The 26,776-nt window shown below is 44.4% G+C and overlaps 1 protein-coding gene across 2 annotated transcripts in view; it reads right to left on the reverse strand.

Annotated features, from left to right (window-relative positions):
* Ns3 (nucleostemin 3) overlaps positions 1-26,776 on the reverse strand; it is a 262,076-nt gene that overhangs the window by 4,587 nt on the left and 230,713 nt on the right. For both annotated transcript variants that reach the window (XM_037419646.2, XM_037419639.2), the window contains exons 13-14: positions 16,022-16,233; positions 13,307-13,354 (exon numbers count right to left, since the gene is read on the reverse strand). In XM_037419646.2, the coding sequence (XP_037275543.2) occupies positions 13,307-13,354; positions 16,022-16,233 (260 nt within the window). The remainder of the gene's footprint in view (positions 1-13,306; positions 13,355-16,021; positions 16,234-26,776) is intronic.

The following is a 26,776-nucleotide window of genomic DNA, read 5'->3' on the forward strand; positions in this document are numbered from 1 at the left end:
AATTTGCTGCTATCATTCATTGCTTTCCCCTTGCAGTGCAACCAGCACTTTTTAAATGCGGAGCATTTCTTAGTTGCAGAATGTCTCTCTTCAGCGTCAGTCACCGTTCACACACCTACGTGCATGCTCGCACCTCGTGCCAGACCAGGAAGACACCTGCAAAACTGTCGATCCAGGAGCCATTCAATCTTTCAGATACTATGTACACAGTTGTGTACACCAATCATTTTTGCTATTTGTATCAAGTACAGGCTAAGAAAGCGCAAGATATATCGTACATTGGATTATTTAAACCTTCTGCATAACAAATTTTTCTTTGTTTAGCTTCATTTCGCAGTATACTGATACATATTATCACTTTTTCTGAAGGCAATACCACATTAAACGCGTCGTCCGACGCGCCACTTCCTGCGAGCAATATGAGAAGAATTTTTCTTTGCTCAAAAAAGACCTAACCAAAAATGAAGTTGCACTATATGCCAAGTCTGAGATTCATTTTTACTCATGCCAAAAGTAAGCATCTATCACTGAAGAGATATTTAATTACAACTTAATTAGGATGAGTTGATACTACCCTAATAAATTCAAGAATTGTCTGATTATTCTTGCTGCAATAGAATATTGAGTGCCTTAAAGTATTATTGTAGTGATTTGACACATTCACAGACAGTTCTTCATACATGGCGTCTGAATGGTTAAAGGATAAGACACCCCCGGGCGTCCAGCTCCAGCAAGTCAACATGCGCAGAGGGCGTGTGGACCTCTCCTCCGTACTCTCCTCCTTCGAATGCGGGAGTGTGTGTACATAAGCGCTGGAGTGCGTGCTTGGAATTCAGTCAAGAACGTCATTAGTTGGATTTCGCAGATTTTATGTTTTGCTTGACTCAAGTAAATGCGATGGAAGCAACAGTGCTGGAGCACAACCCAACGTCACCGTCCCACCACTCGTTGAAGGAAACGCTTCTCCTTCATTCAATAAATAAGAATAATAAAGACGTAAGAACTATTAAGCCTTCTAAAACCATACCCAATCACGCAAGATTCGCACGATACCCTTTCCATTCTGCGAGGCACTTAGTCGAGTTCCCCTGCAGATGCGAGCGGGTTCTTTAGTTATGTACAGCCGCCTACGCTTTTTTTAACTGGATGCACGAGTGTCAACCGCTCAATTGATAAACGCGAAGTACAGCTGCCAAATGAATGACAATACGTGCATGCACTCAATGAGCAGTCATGTGAGCTTTTCTTTTTTTCAAACTTTTCAAACTTTTCTGAGTTCAACTTTTTTTTCTAGGCTGTTCTGCAAACCGTCCTCCCCCCCCCCCCCCCCCCCCCTTTTAGAGGACCGTTACTGTTATTTTTTGTTTCTTTTCAGCATGATGCCATCATATTGTAAAGAAAGACTTTGACAGGAGTGGCAAAGCATTGGATGCAATAGCAACGAATAGTAGGGCTGGCAGCCAACTCATTTATATGAAATACTATTGCGTAACTCTACAAAATGTGGGTGTAAGAGAACACAGCCGTGCCAGAGAGAGATGCTCTTCTCGCAGTCTTTTCCCGTTGAGAATGCAACATGTAGGAGGGTTCACGAGCTATTCGCTCTGATGTCAGCCGTAATCGCGCACACATAGCAATTGTCACCACTTCCTTAGGATCACAGTTTCCAGTTGCTCCTGGAGCGACAGCCTTTCTGAAATCAAAACTACAACCGCTTCCGTGAAACCAAAAAGACTGCCTCAGCGACGTTTCCGGGCACGGCTTAATGACTTCCTCACTTTGCAGCAAAATTCTGGGGCTGCGCTCATAGGCGAGTTAAGCGCAGGATGGTGCAGGTAAGCAAGTTTGGCCCACAATGGCACAGCTGTTCCACCTGATTTGAAATAAACTTGAGTAAAATGTTGAGCACCAGTCTTGTTGTATGTGTTTCTTTCATCTTTGTGGTTTGCACTTTTCACCCAATTCAAGGCATTTGTGTTACAATAAAAAAAAAGGAAGACAATGCTATCAGAGGCTCAGCCATCGTCGCCACGAGATGAAGGTACGAGATTGCCATTCAAGCACCATCATCCGGTTCCACCAGCATACTCTTCGAGCTACCACCCACTTTGCTCAACTTGTTCAAAAAACCTCTTTACATTTTGTGGATCACACCATCTGCAACCTGAAACTATGATCCCGCACACTGCTACCGGCCATGCACCGCACACTGCTACCGGCTATGCAAGCCAACATTCTAGAACAGGCACCACCATTCAAGGCCGCCGTCTGTCTCGGCACTGTTCACCAATGAGACCGCCTGATATTTGCGGGCACGAAAGATCAGGATGTCGAGGACTGGCAGTCACCCTACGAAAAAGTTAGTGGACCTAACAGGTGGCATGATGCTGCTGAGTTAGGCACTGTCACCTTTACCTGGCTAATGTGGCAAAGCTATTGTATACGAACCACAAGTCAGGTTTCGAAAACTGGTCGGATTAAAGCAGGCAATACGGGCCGTTTTTGGTAGCCCTGTCGTTTGAAAATTGTGCGCGGAACAACACCTACATGCATGAGCACCACAGAACCAGGGAAAACATTTACCGCCTATATCTAGGACACACTATTACACAATATCTGCAGGCGCATCAGTGCCTCTATGACATAAAGTGCCAAAATTCAGCACGTTATGAAGGGTCTCGACAACGATGTTTTTCAAATGCTTCCTTGCGAAGTCTCCTGGCACGGTGTCCGAAGCGGTGACCCTGTGCCAGAACTACGTCGAATCGCGAAGGGAACAAGCCCTCACCTTACGTTCATCTCAGTCTAACCAACCGCTCACTGCACTGGACGTCTTGTCCACCACTCATGCCTTCTCGAACAAATGAAAGACTTTGTGTGTGAGGAAGTGGCACACCAGCTTTCTCTCTTGTCGTTCGCTCAGTGCCAAGGGCTCCCGCAGTAGCAGCAACTGCAGGCACCGACCCCTTTGGCTCCTATGCTTCGACATGTGGTTCAGGACCAGATTGCCGAGGGTATGCTGGTGGCCTTTCAGCAGCATGCTGTCGCCGCGCCTCTTACGCTGAGGCAGTGAAGGGGCAACAGCTACAACCAGCCCTCGCCATTCAATAGAGTGCCGCATGCCCCCGCCCCAACTTAGCCATATGCCGCGTGGGCAACGCCTCTTGTTGCAATTGCCTGCCGAACGCACAATAGCCGGCCGATCTGTTTTGCGTGCAGCAGCACTGGCCATATCGCTCAGCACTGCCGTCGCCGCACTCCAGGCTACACAAACGCCTGATCCCAAAGGGTGGGATCCCATTTCCAGCACACGTGACTATCCAGAAACTTCGTCTCATTGCTCCTTGTCACCCATGTGTCGACGGCCACACCCTGAAAATGAGGGAAACTAGCCTACGCAGTTTGCGAGGTAAGAACTGCGCTGTCGAAATGCCGAAGTCCTCAAACTTTGCTCTATTACAGTATTGTCCAAGTTTTTTATTGAAGGCGCTCATGAATATGGTCTTGTAGATACCAGTGCTGCCGTTTCCATTACAGAGACTAATCTGTTCGGCCTATAGTCGCCTGCACTGCCCGACTCACCATCGCGGAGGACCCCTGTATACACTGTTGAGTTCATCCTGTTTTCCTGCTGCTTTCATGACGTAATACTTGGCTGGGATTTCCTGATGCGTAATCATGCCGTTAGAGATTGTGCCAGATCCAAACTTGAGCTCCTCCTATTTTACGACCACACGCATTAAGCCGCACTAAAGTTGGTTGGCTGAGAACAAACCGAAATTCCACCGACAGCAGCTGTTTTGCTCCCTGTGTTTTCCTACGGCACGTGTGATGAAGCTGCATTCTTTGAGCCATCAAGCCTCTTTTAAGTCGGGAACCACTTATTCTGCTTTATTCAATGCTCTCAATTTGACTGATCATTGATGTGTGTGTTTCAACATCTCTAAACCACCATGTGATTATGAGAGATGCCGTAGTGGAGGGCTCCGAAAATTTCGACCACACCCTCTCAATTTCTAATTGAGCCAGTGTTCTCTGCCTCACCAATCCCTTTCTGTATCCCATGAAACTGTTTGAAGGCGAATTTATTGGTTGCGTCCAGCCTATTGATAAGAGACAAATTTTTACCGTTCCTCAAGAATCATTGCAAACTGACCTCCACGCCGTCAGTGCCCTTAACCCCTCCGATGTACAGTCAGCCAAAACAATAACTATTAGGCACAGCGGCCACTTTTTTGTCTCGCAACGCCATATTATAGAACAAAATCACGAAACACTGCGTCGTGGGCATGTGCTTTGTGAGCATAATTTTGTCCTCATCTTTCTTGAAACTTAATTCAGTCGTACGACAAAAAAAATTAAAACTGCCACTCGTGCATGATAGCTAAAGATTTGGCTGCCTGTACCAGATGGCAAAGCATTCTCGTCGATCACAGACGGACTGTCGCCACCTGAACGATCTGATCTTCTTCAGTTGCTCTACCAGTTCTGTGTATCTTTCGATGTTGCTCAACTTGCCCTTGGCTGCACTTTTACCGCTCTTCATTAAATCCACGCAGACTCCCAAGCGCCAGTGTGGCAACGACCATACCGTGTTTCTGCGGCAGAACTCTAAGCTGTTACTGCACAGTTTGACAATATGCTGCAACGTGACATCACACGACCATCACAAAGTCTATGGGCTTCACCTGTAGTAAAAAAAAAGAAAGTTTGATTCATTTCTGCGTAGATTACCAACGCCTCAACAAGGTCACTCAAAAAGACGTGTACCCTTTACCCAGGACTGGCGAAGCTCTTGATACTTTACAAGGTGCTGAGTTTTTTTCATCATTAGATTTGCGTTCGGAAAACTGGCAGGTGCCCTTAGCAGATGCTGATCGACCAAAAATAGCCTCTGTGACACCTGACGGCCTAAATGAATTTAATGTCATCCCCTTTGGGCTCAGCAATGCGCCTGCCATCTTCGAGCATATAATGGGTTCGGTTCTTCGGGGTTTGAAGTGGCAGATATGTCTCTGCTATCTCGATGATACTGTCGTCTTAGCGCCAGACTTTGAAACACATCTCGAGGGCCTGAAACACGTCCTCACGAGCCTGAAGAATTGTAAGCTCCAATGCAACCTCGAGAAGTGCCACTTTGCCACCTGGAAACTTACGATTCTCAATTACGTGTATCCAGGGACGGTATACTTCCAGACCTGGCTAAACTACATGTCGCCGACTTCCCCAAACCAATGACTGTGAAGCAGTTACAGCGTTTTGTAGGGCTACACTCCTACTTTCGCTGGTTTGTGCACAACTTCGCCTCTTTTTACTGCACTTTTTAGGACACGACTCTCGGGACACGAAAATTTGCCAAAAAATCAAGATTTCAAAAGTGTCATTTTCGTATTTTGTCTACCATCACGCACCTGTGTGCAAGTTTTCATTCCAGAATCTTACCTATTAGCGGCGTAACACTAAATTAAATATGCGTTGGCACACTCCCAGTCCTTTAAAATGTGGACAAACGGCGCATATTTAGGTTGCCTGTAACTCTTGTGCGGCCCGCTCAAAAGCGGCCATTTTGGTATCGCTGAAAAGCTCTCGCGTTTGGCTTTATCACTCGGTCAAGCAACACTGAGCTTGCCACTTTCTCAAATAATAATGAAAAAAAAGTGAGCATAAAATGTTGTCATTGGTCACTTCCGATAACGTGGCTAAAATGGCGTCATCTGATTGGCTTAGGGCGCTGCATTTGAAAACCTGGCTAGTTGAGACACCATTTTGGCTTAGGTTACGATCCTACGATGAACGTGCCTGGAGAACCGAGAAAGTTCCACTAGGTGTATCAGATCGATCAAAGGTGAGCCAAAAAAAAAAAAAAAAAACACACATCCTAACGGCACGACATCACAGGTTTCTGCAAGCGATCAGCAAGCGAGCGCCGTTGCTTTGGCACCCGATAACGGCAATGGAGATGATTGCGGTCTGCTCTACAAAGGCACGGTATCACCCCACTCTGCAACCGACGAGGAAGCGACTCGCAGTGCCGGAACATCCGACATCCTCAGCGCAGGTGATAGCAGTTCGTAAGATAAGGGATTGTCGTCTTCTGGCCTTACAAGCGATAAGCAAGAGAGCCGCGACGATGCAACTGACAGCGATCCACCCGAGAATGACAGCATTCTTCGCAACGACTCTGGCCTTGTGCGAGTTGACGCTGCAGCTGTCACGAGCAGCAACATAGCCCAAGTGAGTGCTCATGAGCAGGTCATGCCTGAACAACTTGAGTTGACACTGGCGACACCGCGAAAGACTGCGGTTCTCACCGATGCAAGTGATGAGTCATCGGCCTCTGCCGCAGACACTGCAGCTTCGTATTTGATGGTGGACTTGGAGATCCTGAATGGGCTTCTCTCTGATTCCGTAGGGTGCAAAGCGTGGTGCAAAGGATGTGGCGGGTGTGTGAAACTAGTCACGAGTGACCGCGACTATGGGTGGCCTCGCTAAGGAACTAATAGGGAAGTGTGACTGTTGTGGCGAAGTGACGATGGCATGAAACTCGCCCAGAGTCGATGGTGAAAAGTAATGCAATGCCTTTGAGATAAACATCTTATGCACACGTGCAATGCTCTGTAGTGGGAACAGCCAAACATTCATGAACAATATTTTCGCTCTGATGGGACTGTGATGATGAGGGCTGTACAATAAAACATTCCAATGGCACTTTTATTTCTTTTACCTGGTCAGCGCCGCCTCTATTTTCTTCAGTGTCCGGTTGAACGCTCTCTTGAGGCTGTCGAGCGGGTGCTCCGCCTTCACCCGCCGCTGCCGCATGATGGCATTGCGCGAGTAGACTACGGGATGCAGGCGCTGAGCGGCCGCACTAATTAGGAAGCTTGTGAATGCGTGTTTTTATGCGACTTAATTTGCAGTCGTGCTTCTTGACGGCTTTCACGGATGCAGGAAGGATGAAAAGCAACACGAGCATAGCGGCGCGCTGTTTTCACTTGGCTCTGTCAGGCTGTGCTACCGGTTCGATATATGTGATCGAGTTTCATAGCATTCGCGTTTTATTTTCTCTTTCAAGCTATTGCAACCTCATTACTTACATGCCTCCGAATATAACACTGCTGTGTACAACCCTGCATATTAGACAGAAAAAAATCAGATCGTCTTTTTTTTTTTTCATTTCTCATTAGTTAGAAAAAGGAAAAAAACTTGCCGGTCCCCTTATAGATTCACCTAAAACTACTGAAAGGCAAAAACTATACCTGTTTTCTTCCGATTCAATGCACTAATTGTCTCCTACTTCACTCCAGGATATTTCTGCGCCCAACATGCTTCAAGGATTGGAGACAAAAGTAGCTTTCTGCCCCCAGCTTGTTATGCCCACTGACCTCATGATGAGCCGATTTCAACCAAGCCAATATGTTATATGATGCCGTCAAGTTATGTGACCTTCCGTTATGTCAGAAACATTTGTGATATGTGACGTCATATGATGACGTTTCACATAATGATGATTTCTTGCATCACTCATGTTCGCGCTGTGGACGCGACAAGACGCCGGATGCCGCAGACCATCAATTTTCGCTTTTGATGAGGCATTTAAAGCCGTCGCCTTAATGCACTGTACGTCTGTAGCTCTGTGAAATTGCAGCTTCCGCTGGTGTTCGGGGAGAGCGTGCTTGCAGTACCGTAATTACTTGAATCTAACACGCACCATTTTTCCGGTTAAGAGAGTTCATAAATCGCATGCGCGTTAGAATTGAGTACGAAAAAAAAAATGATTATGGTCATTCTATTGCCATCGCCATTTACAAAATGGCCGCCCCCTACGTGCGTTGGCATGGCGCGTCGGTCATTTCTGCCTATGTGTTTCCCATGTGCGGCACTTCATACGTGTGCTGAGGAGTTCGTCATCTTGTAGTACATTAGCATCGACGGCATGGTAGGGCCGACTCCAAAAACTCGACGAGTGCACCACAATGCTGCTTCTAAAAGAAAAGTCATCGCGTGTGCCGGAACGGACAGAAAGCGGGCCGCATCGCGGTCATTCGGAGTTCCCGAAACGTGCGTGCGGGACTGGCGGAAACAAAAGCAGAATATTGTCGACAGCAAATATTCACGCAAAGGCTTCAGTGGACCACAGCAGGGTCGGTTTCCACAAATTGAAGAGCTGCTCGGCGAGTATGTGATTAAGCAGTGAGCGGCACAGCGGCCCGTGACGACAAAACTGCTCCAAGTACAGGCTATGCAGTTAGCCCTTGAAAAAGGGCTAATGCAGAGCCATTTTAAAGCGAGCAGGTGCTGGCTAACGAACTTTATAAAGAGGACAGGCTTTTCCCTCCGAAGGCGAACGGGCATATGCCGGAAGTTGCCGGAGGAGTACGAAGAAAAGCTTCAGAGTCTTCAGAGGTTCCTCCTAAACTTGCGGCACAACAACGGCTACCTGCTTGGGCAAATCGGGAATGCCGATCAGACGCCTCTTTACTTCGACATGCCTGGCACCACAACCGTCGAGTAGAAGGGGGCGAAGCAAGTTCGTGTACTGACATCGGGCCACGGTAAAACTAGAGTGACAGCAATGCTTCGTTGCACGTCAGATAGGCATAAGCTTCCCCCGTACTTCATATTTAAACGGAAGATGCTCTCAAAAAGAGTCGTTTTCCCGAGTGGTTGATCAAGCGGGCCAACGAGAAAAAAGAGTGCGCGTTGCAACCGATGTCTTAGTTTTTTTTTTTTTTTTTGTCGTGGAAACCGGGCGCGCGTTACAATCTAGGGCGCGGTAGAATTGAGTAAATACGGTAATCAGGCAAAACAATTGGTCTCCTGATAAATCAACAACAACAAGGGCTTCACGATTCTCGTTTCCAAGTTTCCATTACATCTTAAGCAATGCAAATACAGTCGAAAACTGAGTTACATAGCAACTTCGAATACAGCTGCAACATTCGTTTGCGCGAGAGACGACGCGGCGACATCTCTACTCCAGTTGTGGCGCCTGGTGGCGAAACGCTTCACTAGCACCGACGGCTGCTTCCCATTGAAATCCGCTGCTTTGCCCGGGCACTGAAAAAATAGAGGAGGCGCTGACCTGGTTCCCCAAAGTAGCATTTCTGATGGTGTCATATTGGAGCAACATCTCTGGTTCTACTCACCAGTCTCGATAATTCTTTTTTTGTCAGAAAGATTGTGAATTTAAAAGTGTAGTAGGACTAGTATATAGTTAGTTATTATTAAAGAATATCTATAAAAAATTTTTGAATTTATTACTGGGTTTTACAAATGAATATTCAAATGCCCTAATTTTATCCAAGATTGTTGTAAAATATTCACTCTTGCTTGATTGAACCCGTATATCATCCTCGATCACTGTAGTGTTCAAGAGATTTCCATAATTATTTCTAACTTGTCCTGAAACATTTTTTCTCGTTTTTCCAAAACGACGTTTTTGGTCATGGTGTACTTTTGGAGTGACGATATCTCTGGTGGTACTTATCTTATCGCAGATATTCTTGTTCTGTTAGAAAAGGGGACAAATGGGGAGCGCCATAGGCATAAAATTTGAACGAGTAACATCAGAAATGTTTTCAAAAAGTAATTTCTCCAGGGTGTTACTAGAAAATTTTGCTTACAAAAGTTTGACATGCTGTAACTTTGGCCCAAGGTAGCCTACAGCATTCATTCTTGCAGCACTGCAAGCTCTGACTATACAACATCTTTTTCATATGCCACTGTCTTTTATCACTACCAGCATTGAAGAAAAAAATCACCTCGAAAGTAGTCAATGCAAAAAACACGAATTTCTCAATATTTTGAAACGTACTTGTTGCGCAAACGAGCTAATTGCATATTTGAAATCAGCATGCCAAAATACATAAAGCATGGACATTTGATCAAAATTTACCAATAAATAAAAAAATCAGTTAGGTAAGGGGCGACACGGGTCTTAGGGCTCTCTTATCTATTTTTGAGCCCAAGGTGATAAAAGTTGGCACGCTTTACTCAGCTTGTTAATTGATTCTAAAGTGTAGTAATTTTTTTCTGTGGCTTTATTAATTCATTATATAATCAAGATAACAATCTCTATTGTTGCTACCACAATTGGAAAATAATCACCAGCCAAAAATTTACAAATGGCAGAGGGATTGACGGTATACATAGAAAGCACTTTTTTGATTGGGTCATTATTTTTCACTTTACAGTATACTAAACTTCATAGCTCTGAGTGTGGTCACACAAAAGACCCATTTTAAAAACTTGCATCAAGAGAAATTAAAATGTGCTTCCCATGTTGTGTGCTCCAAACAGCTTCATCCTACGTTCTGCTATCCGTAATAGTTTCCGATATATTGCAAGAATTGTCATGCAGAGTGTAAAAAATTGCCATTTGGGGAAAATCACCAAAAATTTCTAGCATGTTTATTCGTAAAAATGTATGTACTTAGAATTATATAGTCATTAACATACACATGGACACTAGAAAGCCTGAGGAATGCAATTCTGCAAGCTGATTGAAAATCGAACAAGTACTTTTCAAATGTAAACAAAAAACAAAAAAGTCATATTAGAAAGAAAAAACTGAGGCTTTAGAATCAGAATCGTCTCTCATCGTTGTTTTCTGTGCACATTTAGCTACACTGTGCAAAAATAATTACAGCTCTAGCTGTCTTAGGTCGACTTTTAAAGGACAAGCAAACAAGGAAAGTGGTGAAAATCTGTGCCTCGAGACAAATACTGCTGAATTTGTATTTAGCTGTTTCGAGTAGACAATATAAGGGTACACATACTTTAAGTCAGTTAAAATGCACCCGGCATGTAATCAGACTGTTTTCATGAGGGTGTAGTTTTTTCAAATCCTGCTGCAAGTTGTCGCTGTGTCCTCGTCCGCCGACAAGGCCACTTATCAGTTCGGTGACAGTACTGACGTTGATGTATGGTGAACGCGCACGCGTCATTCGCGATCCGTCTAATGACACGGCGTTGCTTTCCGGCTTGTCCGGAATGAGTTACCGGTAAATGTCACGAACCAAACTTGTGCCTTCGCTCATCAATTTCAAGGCTACATGAGCGCTGAGGTTTTAGTTTCCTTTTCACGTAAGACTGCCGTATTTTCGACTGGAGACTGCGACATCATGGCGAATACGTCGTTAAAAGCAGTCTACCTGTTGCCAGCAGCCTCCATTGTGGGGGTGGTGAGCGAGTTGCCTGTTACCGCGAAGGGACTGATTTTCTGTTGTTCGGAGACGACACGTGGCGAACTTCACTATGACGACCCGTCATGCAGTTCACACAAAAACGAGGTTGTTTAGTCAGGCGGGCGAACCACGGCATCGGATCATTTAGCAATAAGACTGTGCTTCTGTTCTGTCGCTGGATAGGTGGATATATCTCCTAACTTCACCTATGTTTCTTTACTTGTTGTCCTCTAACTGATGAGGTGCAAAACCAGGCGGCTCTCAGTAACGTTGTCAGCAACCGTTGTGGACCGCCGCGAGATCGTTATTCTTGTCCTGAGCTATAGCGGGGCTCTTTCTGAAGTTCACAGTGATTTGACGATCACCACACCCATTTCACAAATTATTGTGGCGCACAACTTCTTTACTGCAGCTGGCAGTCGACAGCACCATACCAATATGGTGCATGTCCGCGCTTACGCAAACAGTGAACCAGACACCAGAAATGCCACTTAAAGGGGCAGACTGCTCTTAGACATTTTTTGTTTATTTCTTCAGTGATCTTGATCAAACTGCACAGATTATGCAGTTTTTCTGCCGACTTCAAATGTTTAATAAGTTTTTCTGTAACTCATCTTATTTCTGCGATAACTTAAGCTCACCCCTATTGTTTAAGGCCACTATAGAAGAAAATGTGCTTAATTAAAAGTGATATTTAAAGTATCTTAACATATACTTATGACTATAAACTGGAATAATGCAAGAGTTTTCTGTTTTTAAGCCTTTCTTATTATTTTACAGCATAATGAACTATTCCTTTTCAAAAGCAGTTGGAATTGGTTTAAAACTTTGATGAGTAATTAAAAAGGCTTGTTCTCTAAATTCTGCTCCCATACTTGCACCCTGAACACATACAGGTTTCCATTGCGAAGAGAACAGTTGTAAATTTACTTTTTTGAGAAAAATGGAAAAAACTGAAAACACACAGCTTCTTCAAAAAGCAACAGTCATGGTGTGCATGTTTAGCAATCCTCATAAAAGTGCTCATAAATTCATAGCAGAGCTTCTAACACAGGTGCCGGCAAAATATAAGGAGGCCTTGAAGCTGGTTCCCCATTTTTTTTTGCAGGTTCTGCATGTTAACAGCACTAAGAATCTGGAAAGTTAGAATGACATTACAAAAAAATTACCACTTCCTGGTGTGATAGCTCGTGTGTAATGGCAGTGGTTCGGTGCGGAAAAATCGTAATTTTAGCATTCCTTTGCGCTTGCATTCATCTTACACGGGTGTCATAAACTGATGTTGCGCCAGAAGTAATGATGCGAGAAGCTAGAAACTTCTCAGATAAGTGCGACAATATATACAGATTTCGAAAATGTCTGCTTCAAAAAGCCGTTTCTTTTTTTTCCGATTTTGGGTATTCTAAGATTCGTGTTCCCCCTTAAGTTGCACCGCCAATATTTCATGATGGTCTTCCGAGTAAGAGCAAACATTCTCCACCCCTTGTCGTCTCCTCAGTTCACCACTAATATTGCGCCACTAAGATCATACGACTGCAACTGAAGTCCACACCGACAACAGCAGCATCGGCTTCCGTGTGGTTTACGTGCAACGAAAGCCTGGGTTCAAAATGTATGTCATCACAACACCAGCAGAACTCTCACCAAGATTGAGACAAACTAAAGTGTCACTGAGAAAGAATGCTTGGCGATCGTTTAGGCACTTGTTAAGCTCCGCCCCTACCTTTGTGGCCGTACATTTGATGTATTAAGAGACCACCACTCATTATGTTGGTTGTCTTCGGTAAAAGATCTATCGCGTCACGTCGTTTTGCCTGTTGGGCTCCTTGGCTTCAAAAATATGACATCCGCGTCATATACTGTTCCAGCCCCAAGCATCCCGATGCTGATACACTCTCGGGCTCCACATTATTCCCTGAAATTGCATCCTTTTCCCCAGGCCACAGGTTGTGAGCTCTTAACATCAAGGTGCTTCTATTCCTTCCATGCACACACCACAATCTAGAAAACAGTTAGTACTACAACCATGAAGGCCTTAGCGCATCGTAAATAGATGAACAGAAAGTGAAAATGCCTTTGCCGACAAAAAGGGAGGAAAAAAGTGACAATGTCACTCTTACCTTCTGAAAGAAGCTCCTGTCAATGTCCTTACTTGTGGTCTTGAGATTCTGAATATAAAAGCAAAAAAGCAAGAAAGATTGGTCATGCTTCAGCAGGTTTTCATCGATACCAAAATGTACTAATTACCGTAAAATTCTGATCAGCTGCCACTGCCCCAACTGCCACTTTGAGCCCCTCACGCACAGTGCCCCAGCAACAGTGACCTGCTTCAATCCAACCCAATCCTGCTTAGCTTCGATATCTGTAAACTTTGCACACTTATCTTAAATTATGGAGCATGCAGTTAGCAAAAGTAAGGCGCATTTGTGTCTGTTGTCCAGAGTTGTGTCGTATTGGTGTACACCCATCAATAAGGGGTGCTTCCGTGCCGTGCTTGCTGAGCTCTGATTGTGTGTCCTTTATGTTTCTAAATCATTGTTGTAATCCACAGTGCCATGAACAGGAACCAGGAGATTTCCAAAGAAGTTCACATGTACTTAGTTCTCAACAGTGAAAGCTAAATATGGCTAGGAGAAATGAAAGACTATCAGGCAGCGATGACATGAGCGGTCTATGTTAGCTGTCCTATCAGTTAAGTCATTCTCAGAGTTGTACCCAAGCAGGCGCGCCATTGGTTGCTTTGTGAGTGATGCCTTCTATCCCGTTGCAGCCATGGCGTCAAGTATGCACGTATCAGTTTCTACCAAGAGCTTCCACATGAGTAAACCACGAACAACTCTAGAAGAGCATGGGCAGCGAAAACATAAGAGAGCTCGCGTTCGTCAGGCCAATGGTGCAGTCCCAGGCCCAGGAGGCCGAGTGTCGCCATTAACTGCACAGTGATGATCTGGCAGTCTTTCAAGCCGCGCTGTATTGTGAACGGGAATGCAAGCACTGGTGGCAAGCGGAGCCTGCAAACCACGGCATTGAGTTAGCTTGCGATTTCAAATGTTTGCTGGCACAACAGTGTCAACGGAATGATTACTGGAGCGGGAGATGAATGCCCGCTTTCGACAGGAGTTTCTCCAGAGGCACTATGCATTCGCTGCAATGTATGTGACCACCTGCGGTTCGAGAGCAACCACTGTGATTAAGGCATCTGAAGCGCATTTAACCGTTCATAACATTCCTCTATGACGGTGAGCAGGCAAGGCACAATGTGCGGCACGTGAAATAAACACTGTGGTAAACCAAAGCCATACCTGTGTCTGACCTCATTACCAAGAAGCATGAAAAGCTTCAGTTCAGTGTCGGGTTAAACCCACTGCTCAACGCTGGGGCCGAACTTTTCAACTGTCGCTGGTTAACCATTTGTATGGTGTGCTTGGGCAGTGATTTTTTTTTTTCCGTTCGTAGGAAAACTTCGGTATCGCCACCTTGAGTTTGAGGGGACTTTTTGAGAGTTTTACGATAAACAATTTTTGATCACAACAGTCCTGGTGAACAGCAAGTCTCACAGAGATAGCAGCTATATCAAAGCCACTCTGCACATGAACGAAATAGACCAGCCAAATATCGTCACTAGTGGGACAAAGAAAAGAGCAGGGTTGCTCTACACTTCTCTTCGTTTAACTGAGAAGGTGGCAGAGATTGGCATGCCTCAGCTGAGGCCTAAACAATTTGATCCCCTTGTAGTCTCTTAGTAGTGTGGATCACTTGTAACGTAAATCGCGAGAATCGCAAATACAGTATAGACCACTTATAACGTAAGTCACGGGAGTCGCGAATATCCACACAATAACCAAAACAACCTTTTCCAAGGATCGCACTTTCGCGAAACGTGTTGAACACGCAGCTTCGCGTGTCCGAAAATCGAGACGTGCAGTCTTTTTTTCGTTCTCTTTTTCTTCTTTTCGCCCTTCGTTCGTACACTCCGTGTCACCTCCTCCTCCATAACGACCTCGTCGTTCGCTCCCCAGTGGCGCACTCAGCGCGCCACCTTTCAGAAGTGCACTCGCTACCGCATTTATCACAAACAATTTCAGGCAACCACTTTATAACCCGTCTTTCATCTTGGGGGACTGCAGAATAAGCGGTATGCATATACATGGGGTTCTATGAGAGGGTAAACTGGAGCAGAAAAAGACCGCATTGTAAGCATTTCTGCACTATAAGCGGTTATGTTAAAACGGTCCACAATGTATATGCACTATGCAGTATCACGACATAACCAAGACAACCTTTTTCAAGGCCGCATTTGTGCAAAACGTGTTGAGCATGCAGCTTCACGTGTCTGAAAATCTAAGCATGCAATGCATGGTGATTACACTTATTTAAATTTCCGAATGTTAATAAAAAAATTCAATGTCGAAAGACACGCACTGCCAACTAAATCAATGCCAAAAGAAAGGGCTCTGCATACGATAATTTCAAGGTGAAGGTAAAAATTATTTGCTGCCGAATTAACCATGCTTGCTCGAACAAATGACCCCAAATGGGGTCTAAAGAACTGAAGTGGTTCATGTGCTGTTTACAGCTGGAAAGAATCGTTTAGCTGATATGTTCAACAAAATATTTAGTTTGCCATGTACTAGAAGGCACATAAAAATAATGAATTTTGGCATGCTGCAAACGGCATGAAGAAAAACTAGTTGTACATGTTCCTTAGGCTTTGCATTTCGATACTTTGTTGCAGAATAAAAATATCCAGAATCACACAATAACTACAGTTATTTACACAATACTTGCACAAAACAATGTATCAATCTGTTCCCATCACACCTACAGGGTCATACCTGTGTGCACTTCATTTGTGGTGGCCGGTCAAAGGTGAGCAGCAGCCGACGTGTTCGGGCAGGGGGTGGTGGAAATGTGTGGTACTCGTTCTGGTCCACACCAGGTGGCGCAACACAGTAGAGCAACTTCCCATTGACAAAGTCTTTGAGTATGTAGCGCGATGCACGTGGGTTATCCGGCAACCCACTTTGTGTCATGAAGCCTCGCATGTCTGCAAAATATGGCCGAACACAATCTATACATGGTCATTTCTAACATTAGACATTTGTACAAGGCATCAGTCAGAGTCTAGTTTTGAAAAGCAGCAGTCAAAGCTTCATAAAGTATGCGAAAAAATAAAGCATGAAGAACTACTGTTGATAACATGCATATATGATAAGCAGGCGTAGTGGTGAAAGTGGTTGTAGCATTGCAAACAATGAAGTAGATTAGAAGTGTGGCGGTTTGGGCTTGTTGGTATGATGATAGTTATAGAGAAAGAGCAGAACGACTCCTTGTCCCTTTGTCATCGTTCTGTTTTTGCGCTATAACTATCATCAAGTGAAGTACAACCTTTCTGAAGACAGTTCCGACAGTTTCAGCCAGAGCCTGGCCGAAACTGTTAGAATAAACACTTCCATTGTTACTGTCGTTATGGAGCTTCCCCTTCAATATAAATACACCGACAAGCACAAAGGCTAAGCAAATCTATGTACACTCAAATTTTCTTATACCAAACCTCGGATTATTGATTTCTTCAGATTTACGACTTTATGAAAATTTCCTACCAAATGTCCATTGGTATAATATAAAAATATTTCATTACTACGAATTCCAGAATATCGAATGTTTGAGAAAAACATATTAAATTTCATTCCCCTTCTATATCTCCACAACACCTCAAAATAACTAATAGCGATTTAAAGAAGTTACTTGTGGCTGCGGAAATAATGCCTACCTCTAAACCTGCCACTATCATCATCAGAACGCCCACATATTTCTCTATGTAATATCATTGCCTGGAACTTGTTCTTTGTGTCAAGCTTTGCCCCGTTGCCTTTGTTTTCATCGGGCAGCTTTACCAGCACGCTTGTTATGGAGCCATTTTCTAGCCTTGGTTGGTAGTTCAATGTTCACCGTGAGCTTTCAAAGCAGCACGAAAGAAATGCTACAACAGTGAAAAGGCAACTCGATTGGTATGAAGTCATTGATCTAACACTACGCCACACAGTGCAACAACGAAACATGCACGTGAGCTTAGCCAACGACCGATGAGATTCATACCATTTGACGTGATAAGTGTCGAGAGCGAAGACAACGTCAAAAATTGAAATAGCATGCGTGAACCAACGTGAAGAATCGGTATTCAACACCGATGCTTCGTCGTGCAGAAGAAGGATGCCCAGGTTTAAGAGTGCTGTGACTTCGGGTGCCGCGGGTCTTATACTGGTAGCGGGGCCCCGTCTCAGGACCTGTCATCTAACAAGTCAGATGAGGTGCTCGTAGGAACGACAATAATTTATTTACATGGTTAGTAACTAAGAACTCAAAAGGAAGTGATCAAGTAAGTATGAGCTCCCTGCAGAACTGAACAGGAATCAGAACTCAAAAACCCTAAAACCAAAAATATACAAAGGTCTTCTGCTTATATAGTGCCGTGTTGCCAACTCTGGGCGCAATGTCCGTGGCTTCAGCCAATACGGCGCTCGATAAGTGCTCCGCCCATGAAGGCGGGGAAAGACACCGCAAAATACATGGAGAGGGCACAGTCTACACGATCAATGCCCAAATATAGTCACGAACGCACTGCATCAACGTTTTGCACACGTCACCAAGATTTTGCGCACATCCGATGATCCAGATGACCTTGGTTTCCAAGAACTCTTCCGGCAAGTAGGGTGAGGTTCGAAAGACCGGCTCTCGGTACACGTGCCAAACTTGCCTGACTGCGCTCGGATGGGACAATGTAGTGCCCTGACAGCTTATCATCAATCCTGCCACTCCATTTAGCCGATGCCATGGAGAGAGGGGGAAGGAGGAGTGGTCGACTAATTCCTCGTTGTCAAGGCGCTGAGGTGTGCTCCCACAAGGGCTGCAGAAGATAGTGCCTTTTTCCTTTCCTTCAACCACACATTCAATCCCTCGTTGTTTGCTAGAAGTTGTGGCTTAACTGCAAATTTCCCGGACTTCGCTTCTAGTCGAACAAGCTTTGCTTCTTCTCGCAAGGTCCAGCCACAATTGGTTTGGGTTTTTGCTTTCAGCCCAAACTGCAAATACCATGCTGGTTCCGGTCTCTCTATATCTATGGTCACCTCGAAAGTGGCCCAGTTGCCTCCTTGTTTCCCTGGAAAGCCTAGAATGGAGTTGAGTTCACAATGTCTTTTCTTTGCTCGTGCGTTTTCCTAGCGCTGAACCGGTCCTAGGACCCCTGGTTCACGTTCCGCTGAGAAGAAATCAGCCCGTCTTGACGGCACATCTTTACTTAGAATGCGTCGAAACATTTTCGTCCAGTTCACAAACCCCAAAAGACTTCAATAATAATGACGGTCATAACAAGAATTTGTCTTTCAGTAGTCGAGCTGGCAACATCAGAATATATCGCACTCTTCCTCAAATAAACGAAACGTGCACTGGTTTCATTATAAAGTCGAGCCCACATAATAACGGCATCACTTAAAAGGAACGATACCCACGTGACCGTAGAAATATACATTGCTTCAATGGCACAAAATTGCACTTACAACGAACGTCGCTGAACGCTGCCAATCGGTTGCAGCAAACAAACTCGGCGCTCCAGCGACTTTGCAGGAAACCACCTTCGACCACTGATAAGACATTGGAGAGGTGCCCCCAGATTCTTATTATTGAATGCCGATCTGCACCCCTCTAGTTGTCGTTCTCCCCAACTATTTTTTTTTGCACATCTCTTGGTCTTTTGTCCCCACGCTACTCTGATAACCCCGCATCGCCAGACAAGGCCGGTGTTTTCACATTGCTGCAAATGTTTTGAAAACTGGTTGGCCAATTAATATCCTTCCAGTTTTTGACCACTGCTTTTGTTGTTGGTGTCACCAGCTTGGAGTGACTAGACCATTCGCCAACCCCAACAGCGACCAACCATACCTGATCATCTGCGTCTTGTCTGGTTCGGTGTCATATCGTTCCAGTGGACGCGACTCTGATAATTTGAGATTCATTCCCTTCTTTAGGACCTGTTCTCGCTCACTTTGCACTTGGCTCAACATGCTCTCCGCACGCGTGCGGAAGTGTAAAGACGGATGTTACATGAAATTAATCGCGAATTATCAAAGTCGGTGAGGCAGCGAAACACCGCCGGTGTCACAACACGATTCTTTGACCTCTGCGCGCGCAGGCACTCTTTCAAATTTTCCTACATGTGAGCTTCGCATTTCCTGGACCTTTCAAGCAAGCTACCCGACATACCTGCTTCCCATGTGTTTTTGGTTTTCAAGGTCGCCTTCCCACCGTATCCTACCATCTCTTCACTCTATCATAACTCCTTGTTTTTTCTCTCGCAAGTCTACTCTCCTCTGTTCAGGTGCTGCGCCAGTGCGCTTCCTACTGGGCTGAAAAAATCAGCCACTTTATTAGAACCTCTTTATCACAACTCTTATGCCCATCTCCACCGGTCCGCGACACCCGTCACGCTGGCTCGGATTCAAAAGTTTTGTTTTCTGAGTAGAAACGGGCCCAGAGCAGTTCCTTGCGTTCTGGCATGTGTCCGGTCCGCAACACCCATCACGCTGGCTCGGATTCAGAAGCTTTGTTTTCTGAGTAGAAACGGGCCCAGAGCAGTTCCTTGCGTTCTGGCATGTGTGTGCGTCTTGCTCACTGTTGGTGTGCGTGTGTGGTCAGGATAGCAGATGAAGGCCTTCCGTGCTTTTTTCTGCTGCTCAACAAAACACCAAAAGTGTGACTGCTTGGCTTGGGTGTAATCCGTGCGTTAGGTGCCCAGTTGTGGAGTGTTTGCTCAAAGCTGTTGACTACTTGGCAGCAACGTGCCACTTCGAGAGTCCCGGTAATGGGCTGCAGAAATGGTGAAGGTTTCGTGGGCGGTGGTGACCACTAGATGCGTGCCACACTGTTTTCGCGAGGCTGACTTTGTCAACGTAGGGCCCGCTGCCGAGCCTGAAGCTTCCGAACGGGACCACTCCGGCAGCAATTTGTGGTAGCGCATCATCAACTACGACATGGGAGAGTGGGCGAGAAATCTGATGTGATGACTTCATGACTAGCAATGATGATGCCGACACCGTGTAACCATGCATGGATGAAGGCATTATGAATGACGTGCGTGGCAAGAGCGATTTGAAGGAATCAGATTTATTTATTTATTTATTTATTTACAGGATTTCTGCTGGCTTCAAAGTGAAGCCATAAGCAGGAGTGGGTAACATATAAATATAGCACACTGAACATTTTCACAATATATTACGCACAGAAAATGCCACAGACACACAAGTTTTAATGCGGTGAAAAGAAAAATATACAGTGCATGACATGCAATTGCGCATAGCATTATACTTATATAAGTGTGTATTAACATCACTTGTGTACTAACAACTTAACGTCACAAAACAAAGAGTACAAATATGGCAGGAAGACATGCTGTAAGTTTTTTAGCTCCGATAAGAATGACGCCACTGTCGCCGTCTCCACAATCCCACCAGGGAGGCGATTCCACTCGCGTACAGTTCGTGGGAAAAAAGAGCCCATGTGCGAGTTTGTTCTGCAAGAAAATTCCTGTAATTTTTTTTAATGATCCGCCCGCATGGGTCGTCGCACGACTTTTTCTATATACGCACTTGAATGAATGCCAAGCTTATCGTGATAGAGCAGGTACATATATTTTAGTCTTTCGCGATATCGCCGCAAATGTAAATCTTCCAAGTTCGATGTCTGAAGCAAAGAGTGACTGACGTAAGGCGATTGTATGAGCGAAAGAAAAATCGAGCAGATTTTTTTTGTAGGCTTCCTAGTTTATCAATATTTTTCTTTGTGTATGGGTCCCAGACCACGCAGGCATATTCCAAAAGGGGACGAATGTAGGTTTTATATGCTAATAGTTTTATTACTTGCGTTGACTGTCGTAACGATCTTCTAAGACATCCAAGCTTTTTCATGGCTTTCTTTTCTAGAAAAGTGATATGTTCATTCCACCGGAGGTCTGAAGTGATTACCAAACCTAAGTATTTATAATGATTTACAGCACTAAGACAGTGACCATTTATTGAATACTGGAAAGTAAGTGGTGCCTTCTTTCTTGAAGTTGTCATTGAGACGGTTTTTGTAGTATTGATGCTCATCTGCTATTTTTCACACCAAATATGTAGTTTGTCCAGGGCACTACTTAATAATGCCTAGTCGGCAGGTGTGTTTACTTCCTGATAAAGGATGCAATCGTCCGCGAACAGTTTGATTTTGACAGGTATATCGTTTACGATATCATTTATATAAACTAAATAGAATAGTGGCTTGAGAACCGACCCTTGGGGAATGCCTGATTGCACGGGCGCCGGGCGTGAACATGAGCCGCCAAGTGATACGCATTGACTTCTAGACGATAAGTATTACTCCATCCATGAGAGAAGCGAGTTATTTTGTAATATGGGTTTTAATTTTAACAAAAGCTTATGCTGCGAGACGCGATCAAATGCCTTCTGGAAGTCCAAAAAATTATATAGATTTGACTCTGTTTATCTAAGGTTGAGGCAAACTCGTGTATTGTCTCAAGGAGTTGGGTAACCGTCGACATTCCCTTACGGAAACCATGTTGGCGGCAATCAATCAAGTTATTTTGTTGCAGAAAGTTTGACAAGTGTATAAAAATAATATGTTCTAGCAATTTTGAGCAGGTACACAGTAAACATATTGGTCTGTATGACGTAATTAGTGAAGAATTTTCCACCTTAGGGATCGGAACAACCTTCGCGCGCTTCCAATCTCTTGGGAGTTCTGCAGTGGACAACGTTTTTATGAATATAATAGATAAATACTTTGAACACCATTCTGCATACCTTATTAGAAATGCGTTCGGTATGCAATCGATTCCTGGTGGTTTCTTTATATTGATTTTAAGCAGCAGTGATAAGACACCCTCCTCAGTTATCATTAAGACAGAAATTTTAGGTACGTCCTGAAAAATCGCGAAATTTGGTTGTTTTCCATCGCCATTTGTGTAGACTGGAGTGATTCGTCAGTTACCGATTCTCCATTATTGAGCATTTTATATGCAATTCTCCATTAATGAGGATTTTATATGATTTTATTGCTTCCTAGGTGACAAGTGTCGCCAGAACTTCGCAGGAGCGGAAAGCAAGAAGTTTTTCAAAGATATGTTGAAAAAGTAGTCTTTTGCCTTCTTTATGGTTTCAATTAACTGCAAACGCATATTACAAAATTTTGATACATGAGGAGGTGACGGGTTCTGGCGCAGTTTTTTTGTGCATCTTCTTTAGTTTGCGTCCCGCTCGCACTACTTTTCTCGTCGTCCAAGGGCAAGCAGATTGCGTTCTGATAATCTTTGAGGGGACATGACTTGAGATGCATTTCATAACAAGATTCTTGAAGAAACCCCACAAATCTTCGACAGAGCAACTACTTGATTCATACATATCACTGACATCAGAAAACGATATATCTAACAGGTCAAGCACGACGACCTCATCAGCGTGAGTGAACTTTGGCATGACGCGTTTTTCCTTCACTTCTTTCCTAACGCGCAGTGGAATGCTTAAAGATAACAATCGATGGTCGGATACACCGTCATAGACGCACAAAACAGGATTTCGACGAAGGATTCTGTCACTCACAAGAAAAAAATCCAAAATAGATTGTGCGTTACTTTGAACACAAATGGGTTGTTTTACTAACTGTGTTAAGTCATGAAAAAGAACAATGTTGACCAAGGGCTGAGCAGCACTAGAAAGCGGTTCCGGGAAGTCCGCGTCCCAATTAACTTGAGGAATATTAAAATCACCAGCTAACAATATATTACACGTGCTTGTGTTGCAAGAACAAAGAAAATCATTAACACCATCAAAAAACGCCTTCTCGTCATTCGGAGGGCGGTAAAATGCACCCACAACCAGGTTCATTTTCTCAAGGTGTATTTTAATAATGACACTTTCAATACCGTCTCTATCGGAAAGCCTAGTCACATTGAGATAGTTTTTAAACAGGACGGCCACACCACCACCACGAGATGGTCTGTCTTTCCTATAAATGCCATATCCTGGGGGTGCTATTTCATCGTCCTTAATATCTGAATGTAGCCAGGTTTCTGTTATTACAATCAGATCGGGTGCATGCACTATTGTGATACTTTCCAGGTCATCAAGTTTATTAATGATGCTGCGGGCGTTAAACTGAATGCAGCGAAATGAATTGCCTGATTGTGCTTCGGTTCACTGCTGAGATTCCTTAACGACATTACCTGGAAGTGGCACTCGTTCGTTACGGTCTGCATCCCAAACGAACAGAGCACCGTTAACTCGGATTTCGTCGTAGATTAATTTGACTTTTTCGCCTGCCCTTCGATTTTCCACCGTGATTTCCCATAATTTTCTTCTTTTATGTCGTGTAGCATCCGAGAAGTCCTCAGAAATCGAGAAACCTGTACCCTTTAGTTTGAAGCAATTTTTAAGCACAGCAACCTTGTCACGGTAATCAATAAGCTTTAGAATTATAGGGCGAGGCTTACGTAGTTATTTGCGCCCAATTCTGTAAATTCTTTCCGCAGACGACACTTGTATTTCCAGGATATCGGTAAACACACCCTTCAACACACTTTCGCTGAGTTCATCGAAACTTTCATTAGTTGTTTCCGGTATACCACAGACAATCAAGTTGTTCCGCCTATTTCTATCTTCAAGATCAGCTAGCTTGCTTTCTAAGCTTATGACCCTTTTTTCCAACTTATACGTCATTGTTTTTACCTCATTTACAGCCGTAGCAACTTCTTCCACTTTCTTTAACTTCAGCTCAATGCCATCCAGCCTTTTCCGAATGCTTTTCTGCCCATCCAAAAGCTCAGCAAGCAACTTTTGAACGTCAGGGCCGAGATTCGGCTCGACGTCGCCACACAACAAAAGCAAAGAGAGAAGCATTTCGCGTACACCAGAACAGATTCTGCTTAAGCTACATGGGCATGTCACCTGGACAAAGAAAGGGTCGTCACACTTGGCAGATGAAGCATCATCACTAACCTGCATGAAGAAAATAAACGGATTTGACATGATGTCGACGCAAGGCCAGCCGACATGCCCACTCAAGAAGCTCGATGGATGCCGTGTATTTATATCTCCATCCTGTGACGTCGATGTAGCCGCACAAGACACTTCCCATCCTTCCCAGCACCGCCTGTAGTACACCGGTTGTCCTGCGCAGTCTTCAAAATTTTCCAGGGGTTCAGCGAGGACGAATGTGCAATGCGTCTCTTGGACCGTCGCCGTCGATCCCAAGACGAGAAGCTGCACGAAGAAAATAAATGGATTTGACATGATGTCGACGCGAGGCCAGCCGACATGCCCACTGAAGATGCTCGATGGATGCCGTGTACTTATATCTTCCTCCGGTGACGTCGATGTAGCCGCAGATGACACTTCCCATCCTTCCCAGCACCGCCTGTAGTACACCCGTTGTCCTGCGCAGTCTTCAAAATTTTCCAGGGGTTCAGCGAGGACGAATGTGCAATGCGTCTCTCGGACCGTCGCCGTCGATCCCAAGACGAGAAGCTGCATGAAGAAAATAAACGAATTTGACATGATGTCGACGCGAGGCCAGCCGACATGCCCACTCAGGACAGCCGACATGCACACTGGCCAGCCGGCATGCCCACTAGCCCACACATGCCCATGGCGAGGGTGACAAAACTTTGGAGCCAGTGTCCACAACCGTGCACTGAAGTCATTGGCTATATTATTAACCTCAGGCATCTTGTATATGCCGCGGGCCTCGACAAAGAACATGCTGACGGTTTAAATAAACTCGAGACCATCCTTATCGCTTCTGCTCCTTGAAACGTGCATCACGGACTTTCTTGAAGAAAAAAAAATTTGTTTTGACTAGCAACTTTTTTTTAAAGCTGTTTTTCATTTACTAAGAACTTCGGGATACAGTGAACAGATGCCATGTCACGCCCAAGTTCATTATAAGTGGGCTCGACTGTATTTCGTGTTTGTTTTTTTTGTGCTTACTAGAGCATAACCCCGTCACAAATCCATACACAGCACAGGTAAGCGACTCACGTGGTTCTGTTTTTGATTTTTCTGTAAATTTTTATTACTCCCACACTCTTTTCTCAAGTTTTTTTTATTGCCCCATTACATGTGCAACTGTTGTCTAGTGCAACCATGCCGACTGACTAAAAACTATCAAGATATCAAGAAAATTGTAAACCTTCGATGTGATTACGCGCACAGCATGATCATTAAAGTTTGTTCTGTAAATTATGTGGCGGCTAGCAGAATATTCAACAGCACATGTATAAATGCCGACACACGTCATCGCTTGTAAGATGATTCACGGCCGATGCTCTGCTTGCCAATGTCAGTGCCATTGTGTTCCTGTAATCTAACTTTCGATTTAGTGGCCACAAGTTCGGCCAACTAAACAGTTTCAATTCGACATAAAGTCTGCTGCCTTCGTCAACGTCATGACCACGTGAAAATACTTTCACTACAATAACTTTTAAAAAAAACAAATAATTTTTAGCGGTCCCTTGAGATTCGTATCTAGATTTCACTGTACTGCCCATAATTACTTTGGTCGCTGAACAATCGCAGCGTCAGACACTTCTCTGGTTAATTTTAGGAAACTCTATGCTCTAAAGGTCATTCGGCTGCTGAAATCTACAAAAACCACAAGCCGAGAATGCCTTTTCAGTGCTAGGCAAACAGATCATCCACAACCATCTTCAGTACGACAGTATGCTCTCATGACATTTTTGTAGATGAGTGTGTCGCAGAAGAAATTCCATTCATGATAATACTGAGTCACCATCCATTGCTCTAACCAAATGTTCAGTCAGAAACTGATTAAGGTCAAACACTCACCACTTTTTTCATGTCATACACAACTTTGTGCACCTATGGCACAACTGTGACATTATTTTTACGCAGTCGCTTCGTGTTGCTGCCGCGATTTCCTTTCTTTATATTTTTGAGAAGTTTCTCAGCCACATTCGTGATAATCACGGAGGGGAAGCCTGCTCAAAGCAGCCTATTGATTTGCCTAGAGAAGCTATCACGCATGGCATGCGGGCATGACTTGGTGAGGGCCCATTCTAGACACGAGCTTCCGATTGCCCTTTTATCTATCTTTGAATGCACAGACTCAAAAGGCAAAAGCTCTTTCTGCCCACTTGGTGCATGTCGCCGGCAGATGTGACGCATACTAAAATTCAGGTTAATATCTAAAAACTGCAGTGATTCGTTAGATGAGGTTTCCTACGTGAACACTAAACCTTTGCCAGATTGTCTACAGCTTGTTAAAATCCTACTTACTGAATCTGTGTGGGACATGCTCACTAGCTTAGAGATAACTATTAAAAATTATGTATGCATAAAGTTGCTCATAACATGACAAAAGTGGCAAACAGGCATGGTGTTCATGTGGTTTTTTCTGTGCCAAAGAAGCTAGCCGGCCTTTGCCCAAGGGTTGGCAGGAACGGGAAACGGCGAAGCGATTGGGGAAAAAATCATGCCGAAACGTTCGTGAAGTGTGCCACAGAAGTGGTGTACCAAATCCCTCTC

Source organism: Rhipicephalus microplus, chromosome 3 (genome assembly GCF_043290135.1).
Source record: "Rhipicephalus microplus isolate Deutch F79 chromosome 3, USDA_Rmic, whole genome shotgun sequence".
NCBI classification, from domain to species: domain Eukaryota; kingdom Metazoa; phylum Arthropoda; class Arachnida; order Ixodida; family Ixodidae; genus Rhipicephalus; species Rhipicephalus microplus.